At 47.1% G+C, this 13,465-nt stretch overlaps 1 protein-coding gene across 9 annotated transcripts in view; it reads left to right on the top strand.

The window, feature by feature from the left end:
* DGKG (diacylglycerol kinase gamma) overlaps nt 1-13,465 on the top strand; it is a 219,974-nt gene that overhangs the window by 84,775 nt on the left and 121,734 nt on the right. For 7 of the 9 annotated variants that reach the window (XM_019669018.1, XM_019669047.1, XM_019669027.1 and 4 more), the window contains 7 exons: nt 75-163; nt 3,228-3,344; nt 4,369-4,461; nt 6,025-6,084; nt 8,552-8,631; nt 9,799-9,873; nt 12,427-12,512. In XM_019669018.1, coding sequence (XP_019524563.1) covers nt 75-163; nt 3,228-3,344; nt 4,369-4,461; nt 6,025-6,084; nt 8,552-8,631; nt 9,799-9,873; nt 12,427-12,512 — 600 coding nt within the window. The remainder of the gene's footprint in view (nt 1-74; nt 164-3,227; nt 3,345-4,368; nt 4,462-6,024; nt 6,085-8,551; nt 8,632-9,798; nt 9,874-12,426; nt 12,513-13,465) is intronic. The other 2 variants (XM_019669074.1, XM_019669066.1) reach the window with 1 other exon arrangement.

Below are 13,465 nucleotides of genomic sequence, written 5' to 3'. Positions count from 1 at the left end.
GAGTAGGGATGGGAGTGGGGTGGCTGGACCTGTCCTAGATGGTCACTCATAAGCACTTTCCTTACTTTTTTCAGACTGTAAATACACCGTCCACGAACGCTGTGTATCCAAAAACATTCCTGGGTGTGTCAAAACGTACTCAAAAACCAAAAGGGGCGGCGAGGTTGGTGACACCTATTGCCTTGTTTTACTGCATGCTGTGTCCCAGGCAACATGTCAATCACCACAGATTCCTGGGCAAGAAGGGGCTTTGGGAGCTTTATCCAGTAGCCTCTCTGCCTTGAGGACTACCCTTAAATCATCTCATTCATCCATCAATGCATTCAGCATCTCCCTGGTGTCCACCACGAGTCAGGCACTGTGCTAGGGGGTATGCAGGTTATAAGATGGACCTCAGCCTGCTGGAGAATTGTGCAGACGAGAGACAGGGAAAGAGAGAGGCACGTGAGCCACGTACAAAGTGGTGAGATGGACGATAGCAATAGGGCTGTGTGGGTTGGGACATGCAATTGAGGCACCAAGGGAGGAGGCCAGGGAAGATTTCACAAAGCAGATGGCATCTGAGTTGTGTCTTGAACCCAAATCAGGAGGACTTCACAATGCATGGAGGACAAGGCACCCATGCCGAAGAAGCCTTGAATGCAAAGGCATGGAGGAGATATGGCTTATTCTGGGAGCTGTACTTAGTTTGGTGTGACTGGGATGGAGGACGCTTAAAGCGAAGTAGCAGGCGATGTATTCTGAAAGGGTGAGATCCAGCCTGGGAAGACCTTGTGAGGCCAGATGAGGAGTCGGGGAGGAGTTTCTAAGGAGACACTGAAAAGCTTTGAGCACATGAGATCATTGGGTTTGTGAATTAAAGTGATTGCTCTGATCATAGTGCAGGCGAGAGATCCGAGGGGTAAAAAACTCTTCCAATGGTTCAGGCAAGGGGCAGTGCTGCCTGAGGGCCCTGGGCCTGGGCTGGGGTCTGCACCCACCCGCTATGCTCTGACCTGTCCGCAGTAGCAGTGGTGGCTGTGTCTGTGCTGAAGGTCTCCCAGCCATGCTAGTTGTTGGGCATTTTGACTGTCCCACAGGCTAAGGTAGAGAAGATGAAGGGAGAGCTTGAGAGGTCATTTGGATGGATGTACCACCACCAGGACCTGGTGATGGGGATGTAATTGATGAGAGAAAGGAAAAATTGGGGAATGGCTCCCAGGTTTCTAACTTGGCCATTGGGTGGTGCTGTTCACCGAGTCTGGAAACAGACTCTTCTCAAAATTAGCAGGGGAAGGATACTCTGAGTTCCTGTAGGGAAGATTCCAATGAGGAATGTGAGTCAGGAGGTGGTTAGCAGGTGGGAGTGGTACCCAGCCCTCCCCAGAAGGACTCTGAGAGAGAAGGGCACCTCCAAGGACATGCATGCATGCCCCATGAGACACCGCATGGCCTCTTGTCTACTCCTTCTGCACCACACCCATACACACACCTTTCCATGTCCATGGCTTTCACCAGGACGCACGGTGCACTCCTGGGCTTAGGCCCTAAGCCTGCACTCTGGCCACTTGCCACACATGGAACAGAGGAAGGCCACTGAGGGGCCAGCATGGCATGTTCACAACCTTCTGAGTCTCCAGGAGCAACCCAAGTCCTTCGCCATCTCTTCCAACCACAGAAGACGAGGGAGAAGGCAATGTGGTGTTGGGAGACAACCATGGACTTGGAGTCAGAAGACCTGGCTATGAAGCCCTGCTTGTCCACTTACCAGCCTTGGAATCTAGGGCCAGTCACTTAACCTCTCTGAAGCCTCATTTTCATTCTCTGCAAAATTGAAATAGTGATCTCAGAGCAAGTTCAATATGACCACAGACCATGTATATGACAAATTGATTAGCATTTATACCCTCAGGGGTGAATAGCAGCAAGAGAGAAGCTACAAACTAAAGGTGACACATCATCTAGACCAATTTTACCAAAACCCTTTTGAGAGGAGGACATAGTACCTTAACTGATAAGTAATTTAAAACTTCCATTTAATGCAAGCATGGATGGTATCATGCAAATATTCCATGTGTTTTTAATATTGTGCTTGCAGTTGGGCACTTCAGACAAGGCTCCCACATTCCCCTAGAATCCATACCCTATACCTTCTGCTATCCTGGGTTCCCTGGTGGAAAATTGTGAGAAGTTCTATAGAATTCATGGGGGAGACAATTGAGGACTCAGGCCAACGGGTGTCATGGGTCACTTTGGCTGTACTTACGGACACACACATACACATGTATCCCACCTGCTTCCCAAGTTCTTGGGCTGCTCTAGTGGCATTTCCTGTTCAGGGAGCAGGTACAGCCAGCTCTCCAGGAAACAGATGTGAAATCTGCTAACTGGTGACCCACACTAATTTCTTTGAACTTTTTCCTCTAACTTCCTTCTAGAGTGCTTTTCAACCTTGGCTGCACACTGTAATCACTCACTGTGCTTTAAGACATTCTAATGATGGGTTCCATCCCCAGAGACTATTTGGTTTGGAGTGAGGGCTGGGCATTAGAACTTCAAGAAGCTCCCCAGGTGATTCTGATGGGCTGCTAAGGCTGAGAGTCACTGGCCCATAGACGACGGGAAGGGGAAGGAAGTTACCCATCAGTGGACACCTCCAAAGGGCCAGGACTGTGCCAGGAAGGCCCTTTCAAGTGTGCTATCTCATTTAGTGTTCGCAGCAAACCTAGAGGTGGGGCTTATTATGCCGTTCCTACAGACAAGGAACCTGAGACTAAGCAAGGTCCAGGAACTGGTCAAAGGTCACCGTGCTGCGAAGTGGAAGATCAATGACTCCAACCAGTTTTGTCTCCTGCCCAAGCCCTCCCCCTCCTGTGTTTCCCTGCATCGCGCTGCCTTCCAGGAGAGGATGCACACAAGCACATCACTCTGCGATGAGTTCTGCAAGACAGACAGATGGACTGCCAGACAAGATGCTGCTCAGAGGCTTGATTGCCAGGGTGACTGAGCTATTCAAAGCACAGGAAAAATAATTTTCATCTTCCTTGATTAGCAAAATGGTGGTTAAGTAGGAAGAGACCACATCAGTGCAATGCAGAGCCCAGCATCCAATAATTGCATAAACTAAGCAGGAAACTGCCCCCTCTGACCGCCCCCCTCCCTGTGCTCCTCCCAGACCCTTCTCCTCAGGCTCAGGGCCCAGGGCGGTTCTACAGCCTCCCCTGGTATCCTTCCCTTCCCTCCTGCAGGTGATGCAGCACGCGTGGGTGGAAGGGAACACCTCCGTCAAGTGTGACCGGTGCCACAAAAGTATCAAGTGCTACCAGAGTGTCACCGCGCGGCACTGCGTGTGGTGCCGGATGACGGTGGGTTGGCGCCTAGCACAGCCCTGCTTCTTTTCAGTGTGGTTTTTTGCTCAAGCTGTGGCCAGGGATTAGTGGACATCCTGCCAGAGGGCGTGAGCAGAGCCAGGGGGGCAAGGCCGGGGGGTGGCCAGAGCCCCCATTCAGTGCCCTAAGTCTAACAGTGCCTCCAAGAATCACCAAGCTTTCAGGAGAGAGGGCACCCCCAGAACCAGGGGAGTGAGGGCTGCTTAAGAAGACGCTGGCCAATCCATTGTCTCTGTGGCCAGGTAGCTGTGAACAGAAGGCTGGACCCTTAACTTCCTTTGCCTGGGTATCCTCTGGGGCCAGGGACACCAACAGAGTTGGAGAGGAATTTGACATCAGAATCGTGTTCCTCCAGGCGTCAAAGGAAGGCACACTCCTTACAGCAGCCCCACTGCCTGGGCCAGAGGCCTGTGCCTGCTGCCACCAGCCACAGCAAATGTCCACTTCCTCTCTGGACACCTGGACCTGCCCAACCTGCCTTCCAAAGCAAACTTAGTGCAATGTCTTGTCCCTTTAACTAAGGTCCTTGAGCAGCCTCAAAAAGGACATGCCTCCAAATCAAACTACAAAACTCTTAAGATGCAGAGGTTGAATCACAGAATTTACTTCCAGCCTCTCATGAGTTGGTTCACTAAGACCTTCCTTCAAGTGTTTCAGAGCCTAGGAAGCAAATATCCAGGGGGGCTCTGGAATGCACATGGGGTGCCCCACTGAAAGGCCACAGGCTGCTGCTCATGACCATTTTGTTCCAGCAGCCTGGACAGCACTTGGTCTCCTTCTTTGCCCACAGCAGACTTGGCACCCCTAACCACACACACACACACACACACACACACACACACACACACATTCAAACACGCAGTTTTACTGCCAAAGCCAGCAGTGCATCAGGATTTGGGAGAGTACTAGACAGCTTGACTCCCCAGTAAACCTCTAAACCCTCATACTTGACATTTCCTTGCTCACTTTCACTCACTGTCATCTTCATTGTTCCCCCCAGTTTCACCGCAAATGTGAATTATCCATGTTGTGTGACGGTGGGGAGCTCAGAGACCACATCTTGCTGCCCACCTCGATATGCCCAGTCACCCGGGTAAGTGCTGCTGCCCACCAGGGCTCTTCCCGCCCCCCCCACCCCCACCCCCGTGCACATTTCAGACATAGGCAGCATTCAGACAGTCACATCACTCAGAGGGCTTCCTCAACAATTCTTAGGGTTTGTGTTTACAGCGCAAGTTTAAATGAGATTGTGAGAGGAAACTCCCCTGACTAAAATGGTTCCAACTGCTGGCCACCCAGAATGTTCTGAAATGGCTCATTAAGGAAAGCACATTAGTTCCAAGCACCTTATAGGCAGAGCACAGCTCAAGGAACCTCGGTTGCCACCTGTGCATGGCTAGGCCTCCCAGGCCTCCCTTGTCCCTGTCAACCTCTCTCCTATGTCCATACATGAACCTTCCTCTGCCTTAAGGATTTTCACGTGGGCATCTCAGCCCTATTTGGAAATGAACTCAGCAAAATTAAACTCCTTTTATCACTATCTGAAACTTTCTCTGTCTCTTGTGTTGAAGATCCTCTTTTGAACCCAGCCCCAAACACCTTAACTGTTCCCTTTCCATCTTAAAGATGTTGCCAAGTCCCATTGATTCCTCACATCTCGTCCTTGACTTGAGCAGCTGCTCCTTTCTCATTAAAAACTGAAGAAAAGACACCTCTTTGGAAAAACATTTGGCAGTATCGACCAAGTGGGAAATACAAAACTCTATGGCCCAATAAGTCCCCTCCTATGAATCTACCTGAGAAATATGAGCACTTATTCCACCAAAATACATGCACAAGAATGTTCGTAGCAACTTTATTCATAACAGTGAACAACTGGAAACAAACTAAATGACCACTGACGGGAGAATAAAGTTGAGGCACACTCATATCGTGGAATACTGCATTGCAATGGAAAAAAAACTATGCATAGATGCAAAACCATAGATAATCTCAAAGATATAATGCCAAACAAAAAAAGCTAAACTCAAAAAAAGACATGTTCTATGATTCATCTATATGAAATTCAAAAGCCAGGCAAAACCAGTATAACAGGAATCCCAACAGAGTTACGCCTGAAGACGCAGTAGTTACAAGGGCATGTACATATGCAGAAATTCAGCAAGCTGTAGATCTAGAGTTGAGCATTTTACTATATGTGAAATAAACCTCCAAAAAATAAATCAAACTTTAAAAAAAAAAAAGAGGACGTACAAAACTAAGAAAAATAGCTTGCTCGATATCACATCATTTAGATAGTGCTGAGCCGAGAAGCCAGATCTAAGAAAGACCTTGCTTCTCGGAACTCAAGCTTCTAAATTAACCAAGTCGATTACTGCCAGTTTCCATGTTTCCTCTCTTCATGTCCCTTCCAATGTCTTGAAGTTAAAGTCAGAGCAAATGGTGACAGAGACCTGGAGAGCCCTAGAGAAACCTATAAGGAAGCATTTCTTTTTTTTTTTCAGGTCCAAAGCCCCACTTTGAAAAAGTCCTCCCCACACTATACTGGTTTTCTATTCTCTTTCTTTATATTAACTGTTCGTTTTTTCTCTTGATCTCTTTTTTTTACATTAGGCATTCTTTTCAAAAGATGCTTGTCTTTCCTCTCTCCTCACAGGACAGGCAAGGTGGGAAGTCTGATGGCAGCGTGTCAGCCAAGGGCGAACTCGCAATGCAGGTACCTCAGCAAGCCCAAGTCTGATTGCTCATTCTAAGCTGGTCCAAGGCTGTGGAGAGGAGGGCAGGGTTTGGGCTCTAGAGAAATATATCTCAATATTTGCTGCTTTCTCATCTGATCAATTACATCCCACACGACGCTTTATTTCCAGCCTTTGGAATTACCTTTGACCACCACACTGTAGGCAGGTGGTGAGAAGGGAGGTTGATTGAACCCATTGCTGGCCAGATTGGCTTTATCACCTCTTTAGGAACAAATTGCATGAAACTACAATATACACAATATTATTACAATAAGTAATAACAAGAGTGTGGCCTAAAAATACACAGTGGATTTTCCAAGACTGCCGAACTATTTTCAGAATGTGATCAGCCAAAACAAAGCTAACACACCCAAAAGTTCTTCTTCACCCTTAAATGTAGATGTAGGAACTCCTTTTTTCACTTGGCTTCAACAACGAACATCTTCTTTTTGTGCCTTCCACAAAGTTCCAGGGAATGCAGGAAAGGCAGCCTCGTGAGGTGCAAAGAGTACTAGAAACGAAAATAGAAAACTAAGTCCTCCTCTTCTGCCTCTGAGCCTTACATTTCCTTGTTTGAAAAGGAGCATAGCAATTCCTGCACTGCCCGCCTCCCAGAGATGCTCTACGATTAAATAAGAATATGCAGATTAGTGTTTTGAAAATTAATACATAAGAAATAATGATGGGGGAACCTTAATAATGTGGGGAAGCTCTAGACACCTAGAAGGGCAGAAAGTCAAGTAAAGCGCGCGTGCGCGCGCGCGCGCGCGCGCGCGCACACACACACACACACACACACACACACACACACACACACACTACAGGTATACCAGTTGTTTAGCTGGCATCCATCTGGTTATCCTGCACCTGTTCTGATTGGTTGGTGCCTATGCTCCAGGTTGTTAAATATTTTGAATATCACCGTCAGAGGTAAAAAAACAAACAAACAAACAAAATTGCTCCCCAGGGTCCAAGATGCTTCTGAGTGTCACACAGATAGCCACCGCAGGCAGATGAGAACATTCTTAAAAATCATGAAGAATGCTGCTGTCTGTTTCAGACAGCATGGCTCTGTGTTTGCTAAGTTTTCCGCTTCAGATCTGGAAACATGGGCATTAGATATTGACTATGGAGCAGAGCTGCCTCTCGCTATCCGTGTGTCCTTTAGCTAAACTCACAAGTATTTACTGAGTCCCCATTCCTGTATGTGGTGCTTTGAGATCCTTGGTAGAAAAGTTACACACACGCCCTGCTTTTGAGGCATTTAAAATCCAGTTGATGTTTTGAGACATTTACCTAAGAAAATAAAAAACAAATACAAATGCACAACAACAAAACAAGCCCAGAAGATATTACATGTTTCAAGTATAATCGTTTCAGTTGCAGTAATCAAGGAAATCTTCATAGAGGAAGGAAGTAGCTCTTGAACTGGGTTCTGAGGCTGAGAAATTCTTTAAAGGTTGCAAAGAAGGAAGTGGGCATTTCAGGGCATTGAGCAGGAGAAGAAAGCAGTGTGAACAAACCACATGGTGGGAATACAGGAAACACGCTCGCTAGAGGGTAGGAGCCGGGCTTGGCTGGAGCTGCAGTGAGGGTTAGAGTAATTAAGAGTTATATAACAGTTGCGTGGGGCCACACTGAAATACCTTGGATGCCAGGGTAGGAGATTTGGATTTTATCCTTTGGACAATGAGGTATCAATAAAGGTTTCTGAGCAAGAGTGGCATGACTAATACGATGTCTTGGGAAGGAACTACATGCGGGCAGTGTACAGGACTCACCTGAGCTGGGGAAGGCCTGAGCAGTGTGGTTACTGTGGCAGCTGCCAGAGAAAAGGGGCTATTCCAAGGAAATAATTGGTACCAAGGACAGGGTCTCCCCCAGATAACTGGATGAATAATAATTGTACTTTTAACTGAAACAGGGAACCAGGAGAGAGGACAGGTTTGGGGTACATTGAGGCTGGGAACAGCCTGACATCTGGTTGAAGGTACCCACCGGACTGAGAAATATGGCTCAGGAGGAAAATAGATGCCAGAGTAGAAGTGATAGTTAACTTCATGAGTGTTATTTTATTTAGGTGTTTCACCAGATGGCCATACCTTCTAAAATCACATTCAGTCGTATCCCTCACAAAATCTGATCTCATGATGTAGGCACAACACCACACCATTGTTGAATGATTTGAAACTATGGTGCCACTGCCCCCTCTCTGACTTTGATTTCAAACCCTGTCACCAGTAACACCACTCAAAGGCCACTCAAGCTGAAGACATTTAGCTGGTTAGCCCCTCAAAAATTCAACCAGTGGACAAAGACCTACCTCCCCCGTGCCTAGAACTGCTTCCTATCCACCTTTTCCGGAAACTGTCTCAGCATTAACGCTCATCTCATTCCCCCTAGTGGCTAAAACAGAGCTAACTTCTTTTTCTTTTACCTTTTAAGTATAAGATCATCCCCACCCCGGGTACCCACCCCCTGTTGGTCTTGGTGAACCCCAAGAGTGGAGGGAGACAAGGAGAAAGGTATGTTCTCTTCTTTTTCAAAATGGAAAGGCTGGGACAGCCTCACTTGGGTCCCTTCTTCCTCTCAACCACAACAGAGTGGACTGTGGAGACAGGCAGACCTGGGTTCAAATCCCAACCTACTGCTTACCACTTGATGACCTGTCAAGTGACTTAACGTCCCTGTGCCTTGGTTTCCTCCTCTATCAAATAGAGATAATAATAATTCCTTCTCTCATAGAGTTGTTGTGACGATTAAAATAGACCCAGTGCTTATCCTAGGACCTATCACATGAGTCGTTAGAGCAAGTTCTGAGATGCCTGTTTCCTTCCTAGCCTCTTAAGTCTTCTCTAGATTTAAGAGATGTGGTGGGACTCACCTGATTAGGACCTCCTGGCCTATCCAGACCCTGAGAAACAGGGCACCCACCTCATCAGTGAAGGAAATGCCCAGTCTGCTAGCAGCACTGAAAGTGGGAAGAGAGAGGGAGAATGGGCAAAGCAGCTCTGCCTCCCAGTCCTGTTCAGCTCTGGGGTAGTGAACAAGTGGCATGGTAGACTGGAATCCAGGCTAAAAAAAATATAATAAGCGGAGCTGAAGCCAGAACTATGAGAACTCCCACCCCAGTCCAAGGGGCAGAGCACCCCTTCTGAACTAACCTGATTAGTTACAAGCTGGAGCCCTGACATCAAGCCTAGATGGGGTCATTGCCCCCAGCTCTCTTCTGCCCCAGCCCACCTCCTGTGTTCGTCCTAATTCCAGAATTTGAGGGCCTTTCCATAAAGGGCCCCTTGATGCCTTCGTATAGTCCACAAAGAGCAGAATTATACTACCTGGAACACACGGAACATTTAAGAGAATGTCTCCATGAAGGAAAAGGCTTTAGGAGAATGGAAGTTCTGTTTTCTGGGTTTCTCTGCCCTGTCCTCTCTGTAAGGGGCTAGACTTCTGGGGTTGGGGGCTAGATAGTGGGAAGGCTTTGAACGAGGGGGGGAGGGCATGAGTGATGGCAGCTGGACCTGGGACTTCAGGGTCTGCAGGGCTTGCATTCAGTCTTCTCCCCTCTGGGGTTTAAAGGGAGCCTCATTGCCACCATCAACGGGCTCCAGAGGTGTTTGCCCTCTTGTGAATTCTCATGATGACATTCTCCTCTGTCTCTCTCGCTTTCTTTTTTTTTTTCCCCATAGAATCCTTCGGAAATTCCACTATCTGCTCAACCCCAAACAAGTTTTCAACCTGGACAATGGGGGGCCTACTCCAGGGTATGGAGATAAACAATCCTTACTTCTTATTTCTCCCCCTTCCCCTTTCATCTCTGAAGCAGATACCTTTTTTGTAATCTTTTTTTTTTTTTTTGTCTCTTTCATCTGTGGACTTGTCCCTCCTGACATTTTACTCATTTTCTCTCCCTATGTCCACTCTTACTTCCTCATGGAGATACTCAGGAATCCTTATATGTTTACCTCTGGGAAGTAGCCTCCTACACGTGCCATTCATTTGACTGGCATGGGCAGGCAGGCTGGTAAATTGTTTGAACTTATTTGCAAGGCTTTCTTAGCTAGTACCTTCATACTGAATCATCAGGGAGGGAGAGGAAAGAGTTTTCTTATCATTATCAGTTAGTAGGTCTGCTGCATTTTCTGTTGTGGGGGCACTTTAGGATCAAAACAATTCAATGAAATCACTTTCTTTCTGGATTATCTATGTTAGAGGTTGTTACGCTCCCTCCAGGCCCTTCTCCTCCTGTCATTTGCCTATTGGCTATTTCACTGTTCATTAGAGAGGGAGAGCAACCAGAGGAGACAAAGAGGCCCCTCTGCAGCTTGACTGAAGGTCTGGTGGGAGGAGCTGGCCCTGTGTTAACACTAACATGATAAGGTGCAGGTCCCTGTAATCAGAGACCCCTCCAGCATCGGGGCTGGAAGGCACCCAAAGACGGGCTTCCTACCAGACAGAGCCGGTACACTGGAGACGTGCGCTGGCCAGAGGCTGTCTCAGTGCCAGGTCCGCAGATCTGTGCACGCTGCGCTGGGCTTTTCAGCACACAGCTGCTTTGCCCAACCCCCTAACCCACTCTTCTACTCTGGATTCAGCAAGACCCTCAGAAGGGCTGGAGTAAGGATTCTAAAAAGGGAATCTGGCCTATGGCCATATCATCCTGAACGCTCCCGATCTCGTCTCATAAAAAGGGAATCTGTCCCTGTCTTTGGTTGTTTGACACAAAGCTATTATTTATGGCAGTGGTAGTGCAAGATCCACTTAAAAAGAAAAAGAAACTTGAGTGCAGGTTCAGCACCTCTGCCACGATTTACCTATAAAACTAATTTCAAAACACCTATACTCCTGCGGACACCACCATAGTCACCATGATGGCCAATCACTGCTCCATTATGACCTATGGCTGAGCAGAAGCCCACAGATACCTTTACCAGCCCATTCTCTTCTCAGGCATTTTCATACTGGAATGCAGTACTCTAGCTTAACCTCATCTATCCTAAATTGTTTTTGCCCTGGATGACAAGCCTGGTGGCAACTTCCAGGGCTTCTGCACCTTGAGTATCTCTGATGCATCAGTCTGTAATCAGACAGGCTGACTAGGTGAAGGGTTTCTCCATTCAGAATTCACTTTCTATTGGAGAGCAGGGAATGAAGGGGAAGACAGGGAACGTGAATTTGCCCACGCACGCGTCAGTGACTCAGAAAGCCCCAGGAGTCTTCTCAGACCACCAATCTGGGCAAAAAGGAAACGCTGAGTGAGCTTCCGCTTCCTAAGACCCACCCCAAGGAGTCCGCTGGTCGCATCTGTACTGAAGCAAAGGTTCTTAACTTTTCTGTGCCAGGAACCCATTCAGCGGTCTGATGAAGCCTGTGGACCCCTTCTCAGACTAATATTTCTTAATACATAAATTGAAATATATAAGATTACCAGAGAAAGTAATTATATTGAAAACAGTTATCAAAATGTTAAAAAATATATATATAATGTGGGAATATATGTGATTTACTAATACATTATATAGCAAGTTCCAGAGGCAGGTCTAATAACAATTATAAATTAAAAGCAGTGATAAGCATAAATGATAGTATGATGTATCTGCCACACCTGTAGTAAAACATTAAAATACCTGTGATTTCAACTGCTAATAAAATCACAAGTATTGTTAGTACCTCTGGGATTTGTTGCCTGCATTCATAATTGAAGGAAATGCTAAATTTCAGGTAGAACTTAGGGAAGATAAGAATGTAACAGTTTCTTCTCCAAGTTCATGGCCCTCTGGATTCTATCCACAGACCCTTTGGAGGTTCATGGACCCCAGGTTAAGAGCCCTGCTCTGAAGCGTTAAGGACCCTGAGGGGAAATGGTGCTCAGTTCACTTAGGTCTGGACCCATAGGAGAGCGGGGTGAAGATTCAGGTTGTTCAGTGCATCTGACTTGAGGGGCGGTTGTGAGAAGTGCAGGCAGGACAGCCGGAGAAAAATCGAAGTGTTAGGGGTTCGTTGTATTGTTGCCGAAATAAGCAAACTATGGATTCTTCTCCACAAATAATAGAGAATTTCTAGAAAACCATTTTCTTTGTTGAATGTTGACTCAGACTCTCCTTAGACAAGGATGGCCCCTGAGATTCATACTCAGTGGCGCTGCTTAGGAAGTTCTGGTTTCAGAACATTAAGTGACTTTCCACCCTAGAAGGAATCAAGGATGTAACATACTCCCAGGGAAGGGAGGGGGGGGGGCCCTCTGACCCAAGGAGTGTGTCAAAGGTCAACTACAACCTAGCAAATAAGACCATTTTGGCCTTTCTTCTACTTCCCAGGCTGAACTTTTTCCGTGATACTCCAGATTTCCGTGTCTTGGCCTGCGGAGGAGATGGGACAGTTGGCTGGATTTTGGATTGCATTGGTAAGAGTGGTCTGGGAGGGGCTTTGCCGTTTACTCGTAGTAAGTATATTTAAAGTCCAAGGAAACCAATGAAAAAGAAAGAGAAATGGAACCATGTCTTTTTCATCCTTGTTTCCACTCTTGGATCAATGCTTGACTATCTATGTTGGGTGGAAAAAAAGAAAGAAAACAGAAGAATTCCCACAGGTACAGGTGTAATGATTGGTTTCACGCCTTACCTCATATCTGTCATTGTCGGGGTTTGGGCTGTGACAGGACGGGACAGATGGGAGGTTGCGGGGAGGGGCAGGACTGAGACTCCAGGCAGATGCAGGGTGGTGGATAAAGGTCAGAGAACCACACGTAGATGCATAGCCCAGGGCCCATCACCTCGAGATGAGCATCTAGAGCCGGAGCCAGAAAGCACATCTAAAAATTGCAGATGAGAAGAAGACCATGTTGATCTCTGCCCAATACACCTAGATTAAAGGGGCAGTGGGGAGAGCCCAGGCTGGGAATCAGGGGGCCTGGGTTCTAGTCCAGCTTTGCCTGGATCTGTGGGTCCTTGGCCACATCACCCCCAGTAAAAGATGGAGACTGACTCTGAAATTCGGGGATGGGCGTATATTCAAGATCAAACCCTGGAGAATCCAGATAAACACTGGGATGCTGAACATAGGAACAAGAAAGGGAAGAGTTGGGGATAGCCGTCATCAAAGTCTGAGACTGGACTCAGAAGGATAAGCCGTGGGCTATTCTGTCTCCCCATTATTCATTCCACAAATACTGCCTGGGCACCTCCCGTGCCAAGCTCTCCTCAAGGCACTGGAGATGCAACAGTGAACAAACTGACAAAAGTCATGGAATGTCCCTTCTAGAGGGAAGAGACAGGCAATAAACAAAGAAATAAGTGAAGCATATAATATGCCAGAAGGTGATAAACATATAGCAGGGAAGGGGCAAAGGGAACTCAG

This window comes from Hipposideros armiger, unplaced genomic scaffold (assembly GCF_001890085.2).
Source record: "Hipposideros armiger isolate ML-2016 unplaced genomic scaffold, ASM189008v1 scaffold_14, whole genome shotgun sequence".
NCBI classification, from domain to species: domain Eukaryota; kingdom Metazoa; phylum Chordata; class Mammalia; order Chiroptera; family Hipposideridae; genus Hipposideros; species Hipposideros armiger.
This window is presented reverse-complemented; position numbering and strand designations above follow the sequence as displayed.